Source organism: Strigops habroptila, chromosome 1, assembly GCF_004027225.2.
Source record: "Strigops habroptila isolate Jane chromosome 1, bStrHab1.2.pri, whole genome shotgun sequence".
Taxonomy (NCBI): domain Eukaryota; kingdom Metazoa; phylum Chordata; class Aves; order Psittaciformes; family Psittacidae; genus Strigops; species Strigops habroptila.
Genome location: NC_044277.2, coordinates 52,283,457 through 52,307,950, shown reverse-complemented (window position 1 = coordinate 52,307,950; position 24,494 = coordinate 52,283,457). Strand labels below are relative to the sequence as shown.

Sequence of the window (24,494 nt, the reverse complement as noted above, 5' to 3'; positions counted from 1 at the left end):
ATGCCGTTGAACCTTCCTGTTGCAGTGGGAGAGCCAAACATGAATGTTACATGATGGAAAGATCAGTTTTGAAGACACAGAGCTGAGGTATGGGAAATGGAGCTTGTGCGTGCACAGTTTTCGGAGAGAGTGTATCGTCAGACTTGTGGAAGCCTCTGTGAAGGTTGAACCTCAGTGTCTTTGGGCAATACGCAGCCAATAGGGTGATCTACAGTCCCACATGACTGCTTGAGCCAGAGCTGTGCTCATCTGCCCTTGGTGCTTGCAGAGAACAAGACCAGCCAGCCACCGCAAAAGCTGGTCAAGGAGCTATAGAGCCTAGGCCTGCACTGCCCCATCTCTGCACCATAAACTTCACAACAACCCTTGCTAAAACAACAGTAAGGCTGAAATATAAATCTGTACTAACAAGAACATCGACTCTGTGTCCTTACTTCACCTTATCCCATTGCGCCTGGGGCAACATATGGTCTGTGAAAGCTGCCACTAGACTCAGATTTGTTAAGAGTCTGTATTTGTGCATACAGATTTGTATGCACAGCAACACTCACGGGCAGTGCAACATGGTGAATTGAGGCTATGGGATTTATGGGTTTTGTCTTAGCCTCTTTCTAAACAGTGGCTTAAAATGATATCTCTATAGCCCTGCTTGCTTTTGGCTGCTTTATCCTAGTTTCATAGCAGTAATTGAGAGTTAGCATGGAGATAACAAAATTTATTTCCATTGCTGCCTCTCAGTTCAAAAGCCTCTCCTCAGCACGCCTGCAGATGTTGGTCAGCATTTACTGAATGGCAGGGTTAAGCTCATCTTATCTGTGGTGTACACATGCCCAGCACAATGCAAGGCTGTGCTGGTGAAAGATGTTGCTCCAGGGCCAACAAGTGACTGGCAGCATAATTCTTATAATGTGCTGGCTGCCGAGTCAGTCACCCCCACCTTCAGCATGGCTTCCTCAGCTAAGGAAACCCACCCAGGAGAAGGAAAATGTCCGGAATGGTCTGTGAAAGCTCGTCCTCACTTACCACAGGTAGCTGTCATAGCTACAAATGTTTTTTTAAAAAACATTAATGTCCTGTGAGTAATTTATTTTGGTGGTTGCTGGGAAGTGTGTGTGGACAGGCAGCACTTCCTAGCCTGGCCACTGAAAACGGGAAAGATGATTTCCGCTTTAGTTTCTAGCTATTTCCCGAGCCAGGCTGTCAGCAGCTGCAGCTATGCCTATATTAATAGATAAATAAAACCGTTTTCTGGCTCTGAGGTGGAGTGGATGGTCACAGCTCATGTCTGCACAGCTTCTTCCCTCCCTCTGCTGCGGCATCCCCAGCCAATGACCAAAACTAGGCCAGGAACAGCTTAATGAGCAAAGGTGACCTTCAGCCATGGGCTGGTGCTGGAGTCCCCTCCTCAGCCCTCTCCACCTGCTGCTGTAGCCATGGCCAGAGGGAATGCTCCCTAGGGCAGTCAGGAGCACTGAGTAGTGCTATATATTTGTAAACAAAACAGTAATATAACTTGCCATTCCTGAAGACATTCAAGGCCAGGCTGGATGTGGTTCTGGGCAACCTGATCTAGTTGAAGATAGCCCTGCCCCTTGCAGGGGGGGTTGCACTAAATGACCTTTGAAGGTCCCTTCCAGCCCAAACTATTCTGTGATTCTGTGAAGTTTCCTAGAAATCTGAAATCTGAATCCCTCCCCAATGTTTCTACATACCTTTATGTTGGTCTTAAGTTTTGCTGATCTTTTGAAGTTTAAGAAAAAACCCCAACAGCACAAAGTTTGACTGAATTGTGACCTTTTCATAACCTGTGCTGCTACAGGAGACAGCAGACGGGCTCCTATCCTGAGCACTTCCTGATCCTTGCATCCGAAGGACCCCACAGAGATGTTGGGTGCATGCTGATACCTCTGGAACTGTGGTCATTTATTTCCCTTCATTAACACACACGTTCAAAAAAGACCGCTTTTGGAAAGCTCTGGAAACAAGGTAGAAAGGACTTACAGCAGTGAGGCAGGCAGGGTTAGAGTCCCCAGGGGGCAGTTAATAAGACAGTTTGGTTCTGGACAGAACAGACAGAAAAGAGAAAGAAAGCAAGTAGGTTGGAAAGAACTGGTTTAATCAATTATGTTTTTAAAGTGAAGATTTCATGTCAGCAAGGAAGAAGTCTCCAGATGTTATTCCCCATTCAGATCATGTTACCGCTGTTATCACAGGGAAACTACTAATCAAAAATAAAAGACAAGCCACTAGCACAAAAAGATTTAGAAAGGGAAGAAGCAAACAAACCAACCTTTTACAATCCTAGCACAGTCTCAGAAGTGGACATAGCATCAAACAAACCAAACATCTCTATTCAGCAGAGAAACACATCTGATATATTTTGCCAACCTTGGTAGGGCTAGGGAAAAACCACACTACTATGAAGGAGGAATAAAGCTTTTTTTTTTTTTTTTTTTTACCTTTGTTTGATTTCAAGAGAGAATTTCTGTTTTGGAAATCTTTAACAAGTGAAAAGGTGACCGATATTTTATGTTGCTCATGTTACTCGTGTTGCTCATGCTTATGTTGCTCAGGTTTCATGAAAGCCCTTTGCCTCACCCTTCTCACTTGCTCCTATTTAACAGCAATGCTGGATGGAATACTCAAACTAAAGGAAAAGCCCTTTAACTCTGGCAACACCTTCCCTTCTTTTTAACATTCCCCCTCCCACGCTGAACGGTTCAGTGGCAAGCGTGAGGCAATTGCTCTGCCCCAGCGAGAAGAGGACGCAGCAGCTGCCCTCTCCAATGTGGGTCTGTGTGGACGGTCCTTTCACAGTGCTGTCTCTAGAAGTGGGTCTGACCCCCAGTCCAGGATGTTGTGTAACCTCCACGATTTACACCCTTGATAGTCATGGGAGAAAAAATGTCTTTACAGCTCTTATGCCATTAGTTAGGTAATGCTAAGCTGCATCTTTAATAGTAATATTTATTACTCCCATGATGTGCAAGTAAGGTAGTAGTTTAGTGAATTAGTAGGATAAGACACTAGTAGGCTACACTGGGTGGATATGAATTTGCTTGTAAACAGCTCTGGGCAAGTTAGAAAATACAAAGTTATTACTACCATGTATGCATATACATTCACTTGCACAAGCATATAGATGTATGTAAGCATATAAATATATATATGAACTAGATTTCTTATTTGCAGCGGAATATAAGAGGAAATTATGTAACTAAACTACTCAGAAGGTCAAATTAAAGAAAAGCCACCAACAGGTGCTCCATGCAAGTCTAAAAGTCATTAATATTCCATGCCGTGCAAAAACAAGAAGGCGTTCGGTGGTAAGAAGGTGCTTGTCCTGGTCAGAAACCAACAGGTGAGGGGGGAGCGGAGCACGGATCTATAGGAGGGTGGCAGGGGCAGCGCTGACATGAGGCTGCCCCAAACACAGCCTGCCTCCTCCAAGATCATCATTTGCTGAACTGTTGCGCCGGGCTTCGTACAAAATGTGCTAAGTGGAATTTGTACAAAGCGTAATTTGCGTGGTCAGTGTAATCCATAAATAACCCCAGGCATCTGCAGAGTTGAGACTTATTTGTGGTTTTGTTTTCAGCAGCAAACCCATGCTCCATTAAGTACATCTTGCAGAGCATCACCTCACCTAGGGAAAGCTAAACTCCTGTGAATGCCCACCAGCTTCCTTTTCAATGTGCATTCCTGAAAAACGACAGTACCATCCAAAGATCATAACCACTAAGTCCGAGTTGCAAGGAAAAAGCAAGTCTTAGCTCTGAGGCTCGGAACTCACAAAATTAGGCAAAAGATATTGATAATTCATAGCGGAGCAATTTTCTGCCAGGTTGATGGTCAATGAGTTTTAGCTAAACAGCATTGACCCATATCTCTCCATGCATCAAACTCAGGTACTGATGGTAGTTGTACTTTGCCAACAGTGACTTGTGATGATGTGGGATGACATCTCTTTACTTGCACTTGAAATCTGCTGAGATGTTTAAAAGATGCAGGAGGAAATCAAGAGTTTTCAGGGATGCCTTGAAGGCAAAGCTGATTTGAACATATAAGAGTACAACACACTCTAACAAGGACCAGTAGTGCATTCCCAGTATTTAAAACAAGGACAAAATGAAGAGATAGCTAGAAAGAGTCAAACAAATGAGGCTGCTTTTCACTTTTATTCACTGAGGCTTGTGCATAAAGACCACTTTCATCCGCTGTTATTTATAATGTGCATGTGGTTTCCTTTTTTATGTACAAACTCCCCTATTTATATCTGTTTAAACTGCATATAAGGAATATATCTTCAGCTTTGGATTCTCTGTTAGGCAAAAAAGATCAGGTCCTCTGACGAGAGCCTACAAAAGTGGAACTGATTGTTCATTACGAACCCCACACTAGTGCAAGGCAAACTGCAGACCAAAAGTCTTAGTACTCAGGTGCCCACAAGGTCCTTCAAGCCAAACGTTGAGTTAGAAACGCGTTTGAACCTTCCCTTAAGGCTATCAGAGGCAGAAGTGGTAGGAGTCAGCCCAGTGAGGCCAAGGAGGGATGTCTGGGGTGTTCAGGGGCCAAGAAGGAGCTGCTGCCCTGTAGCCAGGGCCCACCAAACCATCAGGATGCTAAAAGGGCAGCATGGAGCAGAAAGGATGATGGGCTCCTGGCCCTGCCCTGGAGAGTATCGCTGACTAGCTGGGCACATGCCACTGCAGTGCTGTACCAGAAAGGTGACACACACTGGTAAGAGTTGGGCATTGAATTATGCTTCTCTGGGCCTCCTCAGGGCAACACCCTCATGGGCACAAAGATTCGCCAGAAACAGGAGGCTTAGACACTGATAACTGAAAGCTTTTGTCCATCATTACACCCTCTTTTTTGCTGATTGCTCTAGCACATTACTGTACCTGAGACTGACTCCCACTACCTGCGCATACTTGCTGAGACAGGTGACGACTGCTGCACCCTTGGCAGCAAAATATCAATAAAGAGTTCTTAAACACTAAGTAGGTATGTGTTTAGACTAGTTGATTATATATTTTTTTTTCTTCTTTTTGTGAGGCAGCAACAGTCAGTACCAAACACCATGCCATTTAATCACATTCACGGACCCAAGCCAAACTTCATCAGATATATCCAGAAAAGGTATGCTGAAAGCCCTTCAGGGTACTGAAGAAACTTTTTCACACACACTTGTTAACACCCATTCTTGTGCAGAAGGAAGAGTCTACCTTTCCATAAAAGAGAAATTTACTCAAACCTATAGTCCCTAGAGCATCTGTAACTTGGTGTGACAGAAACCTCTCATCCCAGTCATTCAGGGTAGAATCATTTCTATCCTGTAAAGGCATCTTTATCCTATAAAGGATAAAGCTCTTCTGATGCTTTCAAACCCGATAAGCTGTCAAGATAGAAACTCAATTCTTTAATGAGTTCTTCAGTGACTAATCCGATAGTTTCACGACTGGAACTTGCTGGTAGCACCATGACAGGACTAGGATATTCATTGTAAATACTTACTAGAACTGCAACAGATCTCATAGTGCATTTGTTCAAAGAAGAGTGCATTTAGCTATAGGAGGAAAAACAAACAAACTCATTACCTCTATGGACCCTGGATCTACTTTGACAATTTCTCCTGTGCTGTTGTCATTGCTAAGATTTGGAGGGCTGTGTGAAGGTAGCCTTCTCTCTTCCTTTAAGGCATGCTCCAAAAGTTTCTTATTCAAGATCCTGGCAGCATTTTCTGTAAGTGTGTACCCTGGAGGAGCAGATAAGTCCTGCCTGATACTTGTCACCTCAGTCCCTTCTTCCTTTTGCGTCTCTGTCCCCAACCGGAGAGGACTGGGTGATCTGCCACGGGCATTTGTACATGGCTCCTGCACTGGGCCCAGTTCTGGTCTAGGTTCTGCTGACCTGGACCGGCTGCTAGACCTGGGGCATTTTTGGAAGGTCTCATGAAAGATGGGGCTATGGTCAATAATGTTGAACAAACTGGAGAGGCCATCATTGATAGTGGTGTGGACAGGACTCTCCCTTGTAGTAGTTGATCTAGCCCAAGCGGACTCACTGAATCCTTTCTGAGGTGTGCCAGGCAAAGTCCGGTTATTTGGCTGGTCTGATTTGGGAAGGATTTTTCTTTGCAGCTTTGGAGAGCCATATTTGGGGGAGCAGCATGTGCGTTCAAACTTAGCCTGGACCTTTTCAATGACGGGGGTCACTTGCCTGCTTCTTAGGCTTCTGGATGGTGAAGAGACAGGCGTGGACCCCCCCTTTGGTGTCAGACACTTGTGTGGACTGCTGGTGATACTGCGCAGGGTTTCTGTCTGCAAGCCAACACTGATGGTCTGGGTGGTCTGCGTCCCTGTCGTTCTCATACCATTGGTTTGACATGCAGTGTCCTTAAACTGAGGCTCTGTTGAATTAGAGCGTATTGCGTTTCGGACAGAGAAAGCGACCTCCTTCATGTCATCGCTCATGTTTTTGGACATCTCCAAGTTGTGCAAGGGTGAGGCAAAGCCCACGGTAGTGCAAATAGGACGTTCAATGGGATGAAGACCACTCTCCAGAAAATCCTTATGATGTTTGGCCAGGTCACAAGACCATCTTCCAAACATATCCGAGGAAGCACCTTTTGTCTCAGCTACATTCCCCATAGCTTTGGTCACAGAAAACAGGAAGTCTGGCTCAACCTGGTTTTTCCCTTCACTGCCAGTTATCACTGAGTTATCAAACCTACGGACAACTGGTGGGCTGTGAAAGACCCGAACTCCCATTTTTTCAGTTACACCGTGACTCCTTGTTGGCTGCTTCTGGCAGTGCTCCGTGCTGGTCATGGTGTTAGTTGTCATAGTGACACTGGTGGTGAGGTACCATGATGATGCCTGGAAGGGATCTGAAGCAGGATCATTCCCAGCTTTCCCAATTTCCGTCCTTTCTGCCCAGCCATCTGCAGGCTTCTCAGTGGCCCCACCATGGGTCCTAGTGTTACTGTAATCCCAGTTTTTGTTGAACTCCTCGATGTATTTCAAATCATCAGGAGACAAGGGAGGGGTTAGGTCATCTTTGCTGCTGGAAGAAGGCAAGTTTTTGTCTGGTAGGAATGGAGAAATATCCATCAGGCGCTGAAATTCTGACATGGAAGAAACAGACATCGCCCTGGAGAGGGGAACATGAGACGGTCATTCGTAGGCCTGGAAACTCACAGAGTGATTTATTTTCAGCAGTAAACTAACTCAGAAAACCCAACTTTCACTATCTGCTTATATATAAAACCACGTTAGCTGTCACTTTCATTAAAGTTTCCTTTTATTACCCTTAAAATAGCTGTGAAATTCAAGCATTCCTGATGTGTCATTAGGAGTACCAAACGGTTTATTAATAGCTCTTAATTTACTGCTTTCTCATGGATTACTGCTTGGCACATGTCTGAAATATGGGAGCAGTAGGATGCATTTCAGAAATACACCATTCACAGAAAATGAGCATTTGTGACAATACGTGGAATGCTTTTCAAAGCAAGTGTGAAGTCTTTCTGACTTCGGAGACTGCCCAAGCTGCACAGCTGGTGCATAGCGATGTGGGACATCCAGCCTAGATGCTGTTACATTGAACTGGCTTGGTGAGCTGCACTTGTGCTAAAATTCAACCAAAGAGAATCGCTGTGTGATAACCCTGGATTTTTGGCTTTCCTGCATTTTGCTAGTTTGTACAAATCACAAGCATCCAACTGAGCTGTCCTACTGCTTTGTTTTAAGCAAAAATAACAAAAAAGCAGCTTTCTGAATGAGACTACTTATAAATGCTAATGAGTGTAGTTATCAGATTCAGCTCAATGAGGTAACTCCAGCTGGGTGAGGTTTCAGCAAGCAGTGGTTTTAACATATCACTGATCCACAGGATACAGTAAAACAATGCTGAGTTTTTAATAAAAAGCACCAGCTGCAGTCAGGGTGCATCAGTGTGAAGGACGTAGGTGAGACCAGGATTCCAGTTTTGAAGTGGATCTCCTGTTCGGATGCTCTGGTTTGCATCAGAAGGTAATTCAGAGAGTATGGGCTCGGTTCCTTTGGGATGAAAGTGAGCTGAAAGATGCTCTCCGGAAGCACAACTAATGCACTCAAGAGTTAGGTGGGTATTCAGCCCATAGGATCATACCAGAACTAGTCCAAAGAAAATATCCCTGACATGCAGGGGTATGTCAGGTCCCCAGCGCCAGCTATTTTGCTCTATATATTGATGTCTGCAGGTCTGCACTATTTGCTAAGGTAGGTGTAGCCTTCAGTGTAAGCTGCACTTTTATGTGCTTTCATACAGTTTGATCGTTGTGCAACACAACTGAATGTAGCCCAAGTTAACCAGAGTAGAACAGAAGCATATTGAGACAAATTAATCCCTGGGCAAATCCATTCATCTGGCTCACAAGCTGCTTAGGAGGTGGCATGGCTATGTCCCAGGTCTGTAGTTTGGACACCAGAGAGCTACAGCTGTGGGAGCTGAATATTTGCTGGGTTTTTCCCTTAAGTTTTACTCACCTTTGAAGATTTCCTTTGTGTGTTTCTTCCTCCTGAAGAAAACCAGAAACAAACAGGATAAGTTATTTCTGAACCTGTTGGTGGCATCAGCTTGTGGGTATTTTGTCATTCACTTCCCAGAGATGTTTGTCTCTAAAAAGTGCCTGATTTTCCCTCTGATAAGGAATCTTAAATTGCTAGTGGGAGTATTATTCTCTTTGTACATAGGAATGGACAATCCCATCACAACAATGGACTGCACAGGAAAGCCTGTATCCCAAATCTACAACAGCTTTGAGCTGTTATAGTCCTGTGCAATCACAAATGGAGGTAAGCTGCAAATATTTGGCTTTTTTCCATGTACAATACACTGGTTTGGACCATATATTTGTGAGTGAATTTGTTCTCTGAAGGTGATTTGCTTTACATCAGAGACTGTTCTGAAATAAGAGATAAACCAGGGTCCTTTGACATAAGATTTCATTATATATTCTCTAGGAAGTAACAAATGGCACCAGTCAAAACTCATTAAGCTAGCTATATTAAATGTGCAGGAAGACTGTTACTTGTTTCAGAGGGGGAATACCTACAGCTTGTTAACGACATTAAGATGTTTTTACAGCAATTATTTCCCTGTGACAATTCCCATAATGAGTTGGGGTTTTTCTAATACATACTTGTGAAGCAATTGCTCTACAGTTATCATTTAACCGTTTGCTTATGTTTCTAAGAAACTATAAGGGAATACAAAATATGATCAGGAAAAATGAGTGTTAGTACTCATGAAATCAGGAACATTACCAAATACACACAATTCTATTTCAAATTGTGACTATTCAAAATGTGCACTGCTTAACTCGGCAAACACTTTTCTGGTATTTCTTCAGAGTCAGGGGTAAAAATAGGAATAAACCAATCCTCCTTGCATTCACTCTGGTGTAAGTCTGGAATAATGTTGGTGGCTTCAGTGGAGTTACTACAGAGTAAATCTGATCTGACTTAATAGAGAATCAGGCTGAAGGCTGGATTGCTTCTACTGCAGTTAGTACCATGAAGAAAATACTTCAGAGAAGAACAGTCAGTAGGCTGCAGTTGCTCCTGTGTATCCTCAGTTAAGCTATTCATTAAACTCCAATCAGTCTCGCTTGAGCAAACCCTCTGAGGGAAAATGACTTTGCCCAGGTTTGATTAAAGCATGCTTTGAAGGAATGAAGCTATGTAAATATCACCAAGGACCAAAATTTGCTGCCAACACTTTTGTAATGGTGGTAATGTCTGAAAAACAGAAAAGGGAAGAGATATCTCCCTTCTTAAGTATCAGACTGAATTCGAAGGACAGAAAACAGCAACCAAAGTTAAACACAAAACATATATCCCTGACACTGGTACCAACATTCTTCACTGAGCATTTGGACATGTATGAAATAAAAGCTAAGAAATAAGAAATATAGGATCCCACACTGCCAGCTGCACATTTATGGCACTGAGGGAGGAAAATCTAACTGGAACACACAGGAACCTACAGCTACTTAAAATGTAAGAAGGGTTCACATTTCTTGCTTCTCTTAAACTTTTTTTCTCTTCTTTCTCTCCAGAAAACTTGATTTCCCAAACCTTTTGTTGAGTAACAATGTTAAGTAACACCTCAAAGAAATGTTTGGGTCAAATTTTCATGGGCACACAAGTTTAGGTCAAGGTACACCAGTGAACCTGGTCCTGCAGGGAGCTTGAGATCTGACTTGTTGACAAACTCTTTTCCAGACTGGTCAAACTTTTAAGCTAGAATACACAGGTACATCTTTGACTGGGAAGCTTTGGCTTTCCTACTTGCTATAAAGTGTACACTCAACCAGTATTCACATGCTCAGAGCACAAGTCTAACCCATGTGCACAAATCCGAATTTTCAAGAAAAAAGAAAATACTCAAAACCTGCATCAAGCAACCTGCTGCCTTCTTGCTAATTTTAACTCCTGTGTGCCTCCAAATGTTTCTTGTTCTGTAACAGCTCCTCGCATTCAAGGAACAATAGATAATAAGTGAGATATCATTGTTTTTAAGTTCTAACGTGTTTTACATTTCACAGGAACCATAAAAGTGTATAGTTGTGATTATTGTGAACATTGTCAGTGCCACTAATATCATATGCCAGTTCACAGGCTACTTTGTCCCAGCATATGGAGATGGGGACCCTGGGCTTCATTCAGCAACAATACGAACAAAACTGTGAAGACCTGAAACTGGTGAAAGCAAGCCTGTGGTGGTGCAGATTTTAGCAGGACACAGACTACATTCACTATGTCCCAATGGCATCTTTTAGCAATATGTTTTACATCTTTACAGCTTTCTGGTGTGATCTCAGGGTAGGTACTTTGCTGATGAAGAATAGCTTTATTTATTTAACGTCTCATCTCACTTGCTCATGCTAATCTATTTAGAAGGCAACCACAACAGAACAACCAGAAGTGCCTCTCTACAGCATTTACTGCTTTACTAGCAAAATATAGCCTATGTTTCTCCATGTAGATGTATCTACTTATATGTGGAAGAGGTTTAAGACCTTCTAAACCAGTATGTCGTGCCAAATTTAGTTATACATAGTATGTATGGCCAGAAGGTGAGATAATCTTTGGGACCTTTAGGTTGGCTTCCAGTTTTTCGAATGATTGACACTGGTCTCATCAGCTCATAACAAGGAATGAAATCTTGTCCATACCAAATTCACTACTGGGTAACTGTAAGCGCTGCCTGTGACACAGCATCTCACTTCCTCATCCTGTACCAATTCTGACATAAGAGAGAGAGAGAGAGAATACACTGGCTTGATAAAAGATAGAAGAGCACATACTTCCGTTAATCCGGTCAAGAATTTCTCCCGCTCCAGCTGCCGAGACCGGGGCTCATCAGACGCATCGGGGGAATCGAGAGACAGCGATTCCAGAAAGAGGTTTTCTGTGGCGCTGCACCGATCGCTTTCCTTCAGCTTAGACAGAGACCGATCATCAAACTGAATGGCATCTGAATCAGAGTAGGATCTTGACCCCATTGTTCGAGGCACGTGAAGGTTCCCCTGGGTCGTAAATGGACGAAGGTTACTCTCCTTTTGGTCACACAGAAGACCACCTCCTCTTCGTGGGCTCACTTCTTTCTGAAGCTGGAGACAAGGCAAATTGAAAAGAATAGCAATTACTTAGGTAGTGTATGGCATTCTGCAGAACTCATCCTTCTCCAGGAGCAAGGCACTCGTGCCCTGGGGAGGCATCACGAGATCACTGCCTGGCTCCAAGGATGCTGGCTTTGATGTACTGGTCCTTCTGCAAAGGAAGAGGTCTCTAGGGCTTTGATGTTACTACTCATGGGATTTTGAGTGATTAAATGTGTGTATGTATAGTTTTGCTTGTTTACATATATATGTATACATATATACACTCTGTCTATATATACACAAAGCAATGCATGTGTCTGTAATCTGATTTTTAAGAAAACAAATCAACACTGATTGTTATTTAAAAGCAATCTTGATATGAGATCCTAAAGCAATACAAAGTAGAAGCTCAAGGAGGGTGAATGACTTGGAATCTCATTGAAACAAATACATTTTTCTTCTGGTCAGCAATACATAGGTTGCACTTTTACGTACATCACTTGTTTCCAGAGGTGGAAAATTCTGCTTAACAAAAGACAAAGTCTTTTTTTAATAAATGGTCTAATCCTAATGCATGGCTGGAAAGTTGACTATTTGTACAGAACAGCATTGTCGAAAGGATGAATTAGGCATGCAAAGTATGCTCGAAGAAAATGCATATTTATAGAAGGGCCATCAAACCTATTAAATCTACACTTTGCAAAAGCTGGGTGAAGAGAGGGTGAACCACTAGTGAAATTGCCAATCTTAAAATTAGATTATGCAGTCAACTTCTCCTTTAATTGTAAATACAACAGGATAGATGAATGACAGCAGGAATCTGATAAGTAACTGTGATGTTTTGCTAGAGCAGCATGCTAAGATTAATGACAATAACCTGCAAATGCAAGTCATTCCCTAAGACCCTGGAGACTGAGAACCTACAAAGCATATTATTTTAATCTTGTTGCATGTGTTTGGAAAAATAAACAGACATTGTATTGCCTAACGTAGATCAAAACATTTTAGGTCCCAAATGATTCAACTTGCATTTGGGCTGAAATCAGTGAGATTTTTGCTTGATTCAGGTCTACAAAAAAGGGGAATGCATCTTCAGTGCTTTGCTGATGATATACAAAAATCTGAAACAGTTTTTTTAAAAGGAGCTAATTTAAGGTATCTTATAATACCTGATCAATCAAGTAGGGGCTGGAAAGTATATCTCAAGAGGTCCTGTAGTCCATTCCCCAGCATATGGGCAAGAGTCAAAGCAAGGAGAAATGGTAATCCCAGATTTTCTGTATACATAGTTCTAATTGCAAGCCCTTCCAGATTTTCAGAGATTCTATAAGGATAAGCACCTGGAAACCTTTATAAGAAAACAGTACAGATACTGGCTTGTTCTCTGAATCTCAGACAGATGACAGGAGAATTGAAGAGAAAAATACTGGCCTAACATTTCAAGAGTAATAATGATTTTGAGTCCCTGTGTGTTTGTGCCTTTAAACACAGAACTTTTCATACGGGTGATTTTGTGGTTTCAAATATTTGCAAGTGCACTCTGTGCAGAATTAGCTTCAGGAGCACAATGGAGGGAGATTCTCTAAGGGAAAAAAAAGTGTATTTAAAAAGAAAAAACCCTACAACTTTGAGCTCCGAAAAAAGTAGGCTATCATGTTTTTTATATGCGAGCAGTATTCCCATAACCATCCAGACTAAAGTAGTAAAGTATTTTATATATTTTATACATTGGTGTGAGCTTCCCTCTTATCATACATGTATTATTCAGGGGCTGTGTGAAAGCAGACAGGCATAAACCATTAGCATAAAATTTGGCACACACACTTCTGCTATCTCTTAGATTCTGTTTTTCAAACATACACACTGGTGTAGTCTCCTCATCCTCTACGTACTGCCATACATGGAATACACACAGAAAAACCCTGGGGAGAAGGACTTCAGAGATATACTATTTGTTTCCATATAAAGCAGGGCATGACTGCAATCTGAGAGGATATTCAACTGAAAGCCTGCAAATATTTGGAAGGTTCCTGTCACACAGGGAAATGTTTGATTATAAGCAAAGATGGAGTTATGAAGTTTTGCAGGCAGGTAGCCAAGCTTTCAAATGCTATTTCTGATCATCTATTCCTCTGAAATTAGCTTGATGTAATATTTTTTATTTCCCCTATCTATTGCTAATTCTGTGTGCAACTCTGTTGTACAGTAAATACATAGTTGAAGCCTAGAGGTTTCAGAATAGTAACAAAAGAAATCAAATCCAGGACTAGTTAAGAGCTATTTTGTAGGCTCTCCCAAGATGACACTGAGACATTATGTAGGCTTTAAAGAGGACTAAAGACTAGGTAACATTAACAGGGATTTCTCTGTTGCTTCCTTCAATGTGCCCCATTCCCAGGGAATAGAAAAAGCAGTCTTTAACCAGGTTAAGTCCCTCAAGCTATTGAGAATACACTGAAGAGGTAATCTAAAAAACATAATTAATAGGGACAGCAGCATAAACATCCAAAGAGGTACCAGTGACTCTCCGGAGGAAAGTTTGTGTCCACATTCTTCGTATACTGGGAAATTTTCTGAGGATTATTTAATTCCAGTTGCACTGAAACTCAACGGTTAGAAACCAGCCCACTCAAGCCATGGAGAACTCAGCACCTTCTGCCACTTAACCCTGGAAACCAGGTAATTTGCATGAAGAGCTCTGCTACAAAACTTTCTAGCTCATATGTTGTTTTATCTTTGTGGACAAACTATTGGGCTGCATTATAAGGGCTAGCTCAAAAAGCTGCATGGAATATACATGAAACCCTTCAGATAAATGGGAGATTAAAAGAACCAGTATATTGTTTATTGATATTTTTAAATCTGGGAGATCAAAATCACCTTCACCTGTAAAACCTTAATATTTGTCACTGCCCATTCAGACCTACACTTTTAGCAGTGATTTTAGAAATATCTGTAGAGTACAGGTTTTTCCTAAGTGCTTCTTTGTGGGTTTAACAGCCATAGCTTAAACCGAGGCTAAGTCTTGCACTCATGTTTACAGCCTGGTGTCTTTTCTTTACCTTCTTGTTGCAGCCTAGGCATGGGAACATGAGACACAGATAATGAACCCTTTTAAAAAATTCATCATGAAATTACACTGAGCTTTCATCAACTTAACCTGTGAAACTACTTTGTGCTTCATCCAAGTGTAGTGCTCCCTAGAGAGCATGCACAAATCTGGTGCCGTTCCACTTCTGAGGTCCTGAGGACAGAAAGTATTCAGTTAATTGAGGACCCACGATTTCAGTTGTTTTTCTTACTTTTCCTGGAATGCATGACTCAGAGCTGAACAATGTTCAGTCAGAAATGATGTATTAACTCTCCCTCATTAAACTCTTTGTTTTTTTTTTTGTCTGGCTTCCAGCTAGATAATACTTTCATTAGGTATAATTTGTCTCTAATACTAAGCAGATGAAAGTTGGATAAGCACAAAAAGCAAGGGGACACGTATGCAGTTATCGGATTTGCAAATGATAGCAAAGGTGCGCACAACGTTCATGTAACCAAGGTCAAATGTGTTTCTGAATATTTAGTATTGATAGCTATTCACTTGTGATCAGTCAGGGCTTCATGTTAACTCCTGGGTTCCTTTGCTAGAGAAAAAGAATTCAGTTGTGACTGAACAGTTACAGCAGTTGCATCTTTGGTGGCTAATTCACAGATGGACAGACTTTTTTGGCAGGAAGCAGTATATCAAACCTTGAATAACCCTGAATGTGGAATTGAGTGTTCTAGCACAAAGAGATGCATAAAAGCTTTCAAACAGAATAAATCGATGTGACCATGCCTGTCTAGGGTAATTGAAATGAGGCAGGAAATGGGCTTTAACCTGGAGTTGATTTCTCGTAAGTGGTCTTGTATAGGGATTATGAGCATTTCCCTTTTACTCCCTTGTGTATGTAAATTGTTTTGTACCACGAGAAACACTGATGTAGCCAAGGAACCAAAATTGTTCCTGTGCTGCTTCTTAATATAGTCTCCTGACCTTGGCCTGAGTGTAGTAATGGTGCAATGCCAAGTGCTTGGAGCCAGCCATTCCTCACTCCGAGATGAGCCCTTACCTGCTCTATCCGCCTGAGCAGCTCCTTCTTCTGACGTTCCCATTCTCGCCGGTCTCTATCAAGCCTGTCCAGGAGCTCCACCTTTTCCCTGTTCCAGTTCTTCTCACTGTGTTGGATTTGCCAGCGGAGGTCCATCACCACACCATGACTCTCAGCCAGAAGCTTCTTGTGCTCCTCTCTTTCCCTTTTAAAGGCTCCCTTTGCATCAGAAGTGAGGCCTGTTTCTCCTGAGGTGTTCTCACTCTTCCCTTCCAGCTGGCATTAAAGTAAAACATTACTAGGACATTAAACTTTCTGTGGTAAAAGCCTGTGTCTGACAATGAGTTTAAGATCTAACTCCAGAAAGATAATGGCAAAATTATGAAAATTCTTAGATCTTAGGATCTCAATAAATGATCAAATATATTCAATTTGAAAAAGGTTTTAAAACCAAGACAGTGAAAACCATAGTGAGTAATTTTTCAAGCTCTACCATATCATGCTATTAAGACATCAGTTATGATCTTTCTGATGGGAATATGGGTACCAGCAATAAAGGAAACATGGAGGTAAATTCCAGCCTCATCATCATCTCTGAGACAATTACCAGGACAAAATCCTCAGCTATTGCTCTGCTTTTGTGTTCTCTCTCGGTGCAACCAAAACCTAAAGACAGTGCATTCATCTTCTGAAGACATTTTTCCCAGAAGAATCCTCAGGAATGGTCTTATTGTACAGCTCCTCACACCTTCCAACAAGTGTGTTAGCAGCAAAAGGAGATGTACCAAGGTCATCCTCCCATGTCTGCAGGTTTTGGTGTCTGAACTGATTTCTAGAGCAGTTAACTCATGTACCTTCCCTCCCTTCTCCTTCACTTCATGCTGAGAGGTCAGCTCAATTGGATCAGAATTGCTGGCCCAAGGTCATGGATCCACAGGAAAATGCAGGCTTGATGGAGTGTCAGGAGGTCTCTAGTCCAATCCCCTGCTTCTAGCAGGGTTGGCTCTGAAATCAGATTAGGTTGTGCGTGACTTTGTTCAGTTGGATCCTAACAAACCTCGATGGGCAGGGACTGCACAACCTTTCTGGCCAACCTGGGCCACTGCTGGACTGTTGTCAGAGTGAAAAAAGTGCTCAATGGTTTTGTGCAAGTTCAAGCTAGTGAAGAATTTAACTCTGAAGCCTGACCTTTTGTTGACAACTCAGTAGATGTGTGAGTAACTCAGAATGGGATATATCTCTGTCCCCTGGCTCCACAGGTGAACTGGAGTGAAAAACAGTGAAAGCTCATTTCTGCCTCTGAAGTTAAACTTGTCCTCAAAAAGGAGAGGCAGCAGGTCTGCTGGGAAACATACTCCTTCAGCAAGAGGGAAGGACACCACTTTCACCTTGCCATGTGTGGAAAATAAGCCCAAACTTTCTGAGCAAAGGGATTCAGACTGTATTCAGGAGTGAAGCTTTCTTGTCTCTGGAACAGCTTCCCCAAACAAATGGCTGAGAGGTCATTGCTTGAGTCATTTAAAATAGTACTGAGTTGCAGAGAACATCCTGTTACAGCCACTAGCATTGACAGGGAAACTGTAAAACACCTGTGTCCTCTACTACTAATTTCCAAAGTTCAGTAGTTTTCGCATGGCCAACCAACTGACCAACCAACCAAAAAAATCAATTATAAACCAGCAGCATCCTATTTTAACAAAGCTGACACAACACTATCTTTCTCATGCTTATGCTATTTCTGCAGTGCAAATCTGTGGGACCCACAACCATGTGTAAGAAGCTGTCCTGCACACAACTGCATGGCTTGGTAGCAGACTGGAGGTGCTCTGGGGCAGGAATGCAGAACATCCCAGGACAGACACCTCTGTGCTGCAGATCCATGATGGGAGACACCCTCCTGGGCAGCGTGGCTCCTCAAAAAGCCAGAAAGCTTTGCTGCTTTCCTACCCACTACGCCAGCATGCTGACTGCCCACATGTTAGTTCAGCAATATGAATCACTTCCAGTTTCCAAACTCGCCGCTAACTTCAGGTAATGGCCTCTTGCCCCTTGCTATATCCTTCCTCTGTCCATCCAGAAGTCACCAACTCCATGTCATGGTGCTGTGGGAGTCAACGTTGGTGCTGGAGCCAAGGTCAGCAATGTTGGCACCCATTCTTTTAGGTTAGTTTGCTTTAATTTTACTATTCTGTGACACCCCCCCCATGCTGGGTCACTCTTACAAGTTCCTGCTGGGTTACTCTTACAAGTTCCTGCTGGGTTAACTAAATAGCTGTGACACTAAATAATAATGAATTTCAGGAGTGTCATTTTAGAGCTGAGAGCAGAGAAAATAACAAGGGACTAATGAAGTAAATCCCATGCAGTTTCTTTACACCTGAGTCTGAAAGAAGGCTATTTAGGACTTCTCCTTTAGGATATATTTAAGTCATCTTTTGATGACCTTTTATGCCCTGCAGACTTCTCATCTTGCAAGAGGAGCTCTTACGGGAGGTTGCTGGAGTGTCTGGGGCAAATCAAACTTTGCTGGTGTGCAGACTCAACTTTACAATTCTGCTGCCTTAGCAGTAGCTATGAGTAGCATGCTAAGTTGCAAAGACCCACCAATGCCTATGATAGATTGTTGAGCTGCTATGAAGCATGAAAATGCTAAAAGCCACCTATAAAGTAAACAAATGTTCAGCTGCAGTAAATACAGTTTGTATGATTATCCTATAAAGCAAATTCCTTCTTCCAATTTTTTTAATCTCAAAAAATTAGGAAAATGTTGAACCTCCGCAAGGCTCATTCTCTCTCTCCCCTTATATCACTGATTTCTCCACCACCACTGGGCAAATTCTCAGCCTTTCTGCTAGCAAACAAGACAGGCAGTGGAGCCTGTGAAGGGCAGGAAAACTGAGAGGCAGTGGGGAGAAAGAAAGTACTCCGGGAGACCAGTATCCCAAGAATGTATGGCTGGCATTAGAGTGCAATGCCAAGCTCCCAAAACACAGTAAGTCATCCTGTGCCAGATCATGGGCTCACCCAGGCCAGTGACCTGGCTCTTGCACCACTTGAGAAGAATACAGGAAGTCTCTGACTATGAAGATGACTTCAAAACAAAGGCACCTTCAGAATAATTTCCTGGTGTTCAGTGATATGGGACCTAAAACCTTCTTCAGTCAGAGGCAGTGTTTTTAGACTCATAAGACAGTTCTTGGTGCCTATGGAAGTCAGAACAATGTTCCTGGCAAGGAGTCCTTCTGCCTCTGTTTTGACAAAACAGCTCCAGTCATGAAGAAAAGGTGCATTGGTGGCTCCTTAGCATGAAAGTCTAGATGTGACTTTCCTAAACCTGCTAACTGCTAAGGGTCGCCAGATGTCTCTCCAAGTACACCACAGCTTATATTTCCCCCAGGCATCCTGCAGCTGGACCATTGGTCAGAGTCCCAGTGAGGGCCCATGTCCTTACATGCAAATTCTCAAAGCATACGCAGAGTTTGGCCCCTCATACTAACTCCCTCCTTCTTCCAAGCTTTTCTTAGTTCCCAGTTCCCAGAAAACTGGGATTTTTCACTTACCCAGCTGGAGGCTGAGAATTACAGGGACTCCTTATTGGCTCAGCATTATCACAATCCCATACTTGGGAGCAACTTCATTATTTCTTATCTTAAACACAATGCCTAAGGATCCTTCTGCCACATAAGATGTATATGCATTTCTGACAGCCAAGACTTCTTTTTAATGATATATACAGTGCTAAAGCTCTAAAGCAGCAAGCAATAGTACATTGGCACCTTTGAGATACAGTGCTTTTGTATCAAAAGTGTTTTCTTTTCTTTTTTTCTTTCTTTCCTACACAGAGAGTTGAAGCATCAAAATGCAAAACCATTGCCAGTGACTACGAATTAGGACTTGACTCTCTTGAGGAAAATACTCTTGTTAATTGACCTACTGCTTCACAAAAGAAGTGGAAAACAGCAGTGGTGAGGACAACAGTGGGGACTAGAAAAGCCTTGATTCTCTGTGGGCTTGTCAGGGCTGGCAGGTCTATACGAAACCTATGGTGGGAGTGTTGTACAGCCCACAACTTCATCATTACCAACCGAAATCACAAAATGATATCATGAGAGGTCCTGCTACCCACACCAACCTAACAGACTTGGCTATTTAGTTAAAGCCATTGCTATGCCATGTGTTGGGCACAGAATAGCAAAATATGTTAACATGACTATATCTAATGCTGATATTTTACACATTGTTCACTAGCTCCTCCCATTTTGATTCTGAAATTGAATCTATAGTGAAAACACGCCATATTTTGAATCTTTATCGTTAGTTTGAGTTAAATGTATGCTTATATCATTTCCATTTCAGGCTTATTATGTTACTTTTATATTCAGTTTTTTAATTGCCTCCTTGTAATTGTGAGCACATACACCAGATCTCAGCGGGACACTTACACTGTTTGCCCTATCCTAATTGACATTCTGATGACTGATGCGTTATCTTTTTGCTACTGCATTAGGGACCTGTTTTTACTGTGAAACAGAAATGTTGTGGGGAATGGGCTAAAGAAGACAGTTTTGTGTCTTAAATATTGACCAGTTTCTTTCTTTTCATTTGCTTGAAAAAATGTAAAAATTAACACCTATGGCTTAGTAATTACCATATGTTATATATTATTACCAGTGGAGCACTGGAGGCAGCAAAGAACTTGATAAATCCCCCAGAAGGAAGGGTACAAATCTTTCTTCTCCCTGAGCTGGAATGGCAGCACCTTCCTAGTGCGAAACACCAGCCAAAGTGGCAGTCTGGGAGTTTATTGCCGATGAAAAGGCAAAGCATGAAAGTCTAGATTGGCAGTTTATTGTCAGACTAACTTTCCCTAAGTTTTGTTCTTTGTTGCTATCTCAAGTTTAAGGTAAATCTGCCACTGAGGTTTTATTCTGGGAGGAGCAAAAGTGGGAGTTGATGTTGTTTCCTTTTTCAAGTGATCTGTTGTCTGGAAATGTGTGTGCACTAAGCAGCAGCTGAACTGAGAAACTGAATCTGTTCAGAGAAAACTGCTAAAATGAAAGCTTCTTTCTTCATTCTGGGAAAGCAGCCTACAGTACCTGGGCAGGAAAAGCAGAGCTCGCGTCTCAGCTCTGTGCATCAGAGTGAGTCTATGACGTTCAGTAAATCTCCTAAATGTACCACTCTTGGCAGTGAACATTTTTATTGTATTTGTCTTCTGCAGAGAGGCTCTACAATTGCAAATCTTTTTCTCAAGACCTGAATGCACTAATTCTCCCACCCCTCCCCTCTTCAGTGTGGAAAATTAGAGCTTTTATGCCATCAGTTTTGGAAATTAATCCTTGTGGGTTTTTTGCTGACTTGTTTTCATATCGCTTCAGAAACAGTACATCTTCTGTGAACAGCCGTACATGACACCGAAGCACCTGGCATCACATTTTATACGCTTACTTTTAATGATGTTCCATGGCAGGTAGCTAGAGCTCTCTCTTCAGTGGGGTACCATCCATCACTAACCAGTAGCTTTGAATAGCTGGTTTAATATTAACATATTGATTTATCACTTCAGTATTATTAAACCACTCTTTCTCTCTTATGCATCAAATACCACAGTTGTTATGTGCCAAGGCACAGTGATGAGCTAATTGTGAGCATGCAAACTTCAAGACATTTTTCTCTACTATAAATGACAATAAATTCAGACACCAGCATGTCTCTTTACGCAGCTGATACATTACCAGCCAACACTTCTGAGAAGTGTTCAGCAAGAAGAGGTTCAGTTCCTTTGTCCTCACCTATGCTACACAGTACCTACTACGTGAGCCCTCATACTGGGACAACTGGAATCCAAGAGACAACTCAAGAGGCAAAGGTTTCTCAGGCTTCAGCAGGGCTTTCAGGCACCGGGATAAAATGAATAAATGTAGTCCCTTTCCTACTGCCACAGATTTCCTGTTTCATTAAGAACCTCAGCCATTCTTTACTGGTGTGAGACAAAAGGGACGTTACCTCTTCAAGGTGACACTTCAGTTCAGTCATTTCCACCTCCCAGGCTGCCTTGTGCAGGGCGTACTGCTGCTGGAGCCCCTGGCGTTCACGCTCCTCGTCCCGCAGCTCTGAGCGGAAGTCATCCAGCAGACCCTTCAGAGCGTTCAGGAGCTTCCGACTTTCACTTGCCTGCAGAAACACAGCAAACGAAATCCTGTCATTGGATGGCTGTAGCCTCCAGTTTCATTTTTAGGATGAAAAATGCCTACACAACTACTGCATGGAAAAGAAAGTGCCTGGGCTAACTTTTGCAGGAGAAAACTAAGAATAGCAATGCCTTCTGTGGCTACAGGCTGCCCAGGGAAGCGATTGAGTCATCATTCCTGGAGGTATTAAAAAGATGTGCAGATGTGGTGCTTAGGGACATGGTTTAGAGGTGGACTTAGCAGTGCTAGCTTTATGGTTAGACTTGGTGATCTTAAGGGTCTTTTCCAACCTAAATGATCCTATGATTCTGTGATTCTATGACTCTACTTCTTTTTAGCTCTAGTCCTGAAGCACCTCTGAAAGCCAAAGATCCTTAAGTCACCCTGAAAAAGGCACTAAGCATCTTTTTGGATTGAGGACATCTGTAATAACTTCTATTTTAATACTGTAAATCAAAGCTAGAGTATCATTCCTGGGGTTCGTTTGGTAGCTGGATATCTTATACATACAGTCATTGCTCAGCATCAAGCATCAAATATTTGTAAACTACGTATAAAGAAAAAGGATTAATTTTCAAAGTTTTTGTATAGTCAGATAAAATTACTTCGGGAAAAAAAAAGTGAGGTTTTGAGCTGGGTATCCCTGCTAAGGTGTTTCACTAGTCTGTACTTCACATTTCTGCTCAGCCCCAGGCAGCTGCACACAGGTTAGCTTTGCAGCAGCACTTTGTTTGGTACCAAAGGCACGAATGTCAGGTAGGCCACCTTCCCTCTTGCAGATGGGATCAAAGAGTGCATCCCCATCCCCGTCTTGTTGAGAATGTCATGGTCACACTGAAATGTCTGTGCTCTAGTGCTAGCCAGGAGCCAAGAATGGACTACCTGGGGACTTCTTTGTAGACAAGTCAAGTAAACAGATGTATGCAAAAATCTAAGTAATTTTCATGTGCTTTTTTTCAATGACAATACATATAAAATTTTATGCAGACAACTAATCTGATTTCATATGCTCATCAGATTTTTGGCACCACTGAACCCACCTTACTCACTTTCATAATCACTAATCAGACACAACATGGTGCCTTTTTTCTTTAAAAAACAAACAAATGTGGTCTACTTTTTCCAAGCTATTTGATTCATCAAATAGCTAGGTGTAGAAAATGACTGCAGGTGCTCACTGGCTGACCTATAATCTGTTTGGACTAATGAAATGTGATGGTGTACAACATGGGGTTTTATAAGAAATGCACCCACAGAAGCAGAATTAATTGCATTAACATTTAATGCCAATTAGCATTTTCCTACTATACAGCAGCAGTCTCTATCATGCATGTAAGATCACCTACTTTTCAATATGCAATGAGATTTTATGTTTCCACCATGAATTTTTGTGCTGATACCCAATTAAGGCTAAATTCTCCAAACATCTCAAGCCTCTTGTGTAGTAATCAGAATAAGAGCTCTTTTGAAGATTTGTCTTTAGTGTCACAATAGGAGCTGCTGCGTATTGAGCACATTAAAATCTGGCCTCATCCTCTTTGAAAACCCTAACCCTAAATGTCTATGAAGTGCTTTCATTCAGGAGCCACATTCTGTGTTTTCTGATATGCTGCATAAACCTTTCTCTGGCAAAGTAGTCTAAAGGCTTCATGAGGGAAATGAGGCAGAAGAAAAATAAAACCAAATAACACTAAAGCGAACTACATCCCACATTCCCATGCATACATTTGATAGCTTTAGAGTCCTATAAAAATTAAATTTGCAAAGAAAGAAGTGATGGACTAGTGCATAGAGGAGCCAAAAGAGACTCACTGCAGGTTTGTAGCCTACTGGGGTGAGGGCATGTCTTATTTCTAGAGGCATTATATAAATGTCACTCTTCTGAGACAAGTACCCCAGGTGCCCCCTGGGCTTGCTGGGATTTTAATTAACTTGCCAATATAAATCCAATTTTGGTTACATACTTTTAATTCCTGCAGAGAAATCTGTTTTTCATTACTTTGTATTTACAGTGTGAAGCTGGAGAGATCTGTGAGATTATTTTTTCTGTGTTGCCAAACCGTTTTTGGAGAACAGACAAAGTGCTTTTGAGACAATGTGCTCTGAAATATGACATTTACCTCTAGACATGCTTTAGATTCCTGCTTGTAAAACTGCCAAACAGCTTCTGCATAAGTCTTGTAGATACATAACAAGGATTGTTATGGTCTTCCCCTTCCTCCCAGGGATGTTGTACAGGCAAAAGAAACAGGGCATGGCTGTGATGCCCTGGACAGTCTCTCATGCAATGAGCTGACTCTTTAGTATCTTACCAGTTACCGAAATTTACAGCATGGAGGAATGTGACAGATTCACAACTGATCTAAGACAGGAGAATTACAAAAGCAGTTTGAAGTCTTCTTGTATCCACAGCTCAGGATTTATAGATAAAGGAAACAACAGCTAACAATAAATAAAAACTTAATGTAGTAAACCTCAATTAAATTCCAGGACTTTGGAGTCTTACTAAGATGAGTCAGCCCACAGATGGAAACCTCCAGCTCCAGAAAAGTTTGGGACCAGGGCAGT

General features: G+C 42.1%; 1 protein-coding gene across 2 annotated transcripts in view; it reads right to left on the bottom strand.

Moving 5' to 3' along the window:
* Positions 1-24,494, bottom strand: part of LOC115614371 (microtubule cross-linking factor 1) — a 52,068-nt gene that overhangs the window by 2,486 nt on the left and 25,088 nt on the right. For both annotated transcript variants that reach the window (XM_030501176.1, XM_030501184.1), the window contains 5 exons: positions 21,742-21,909; positions 15,757-16,011; positions 11,357-11,662; positions 8,532-8,563; positions 5,601-7,155 (listed from right to left, as the gene is read on the bottom strand). In XM_030501176.1, the coding sequence (XP_030357036.1) occupies positions 5,601-7,155; positions 8,532-8,563; positions 11,357-11,662; positions 15,757-16,011; positions 21,742-21,909 (2,316 nt within the window). The remainder of the gene's footprint in view (positions 1-5,600; positions 7,156-8,531; positions 8,564-11,356; positions 11,663-15,756; positions 16,012-21,741; positions 21,910-24,494) is intronic.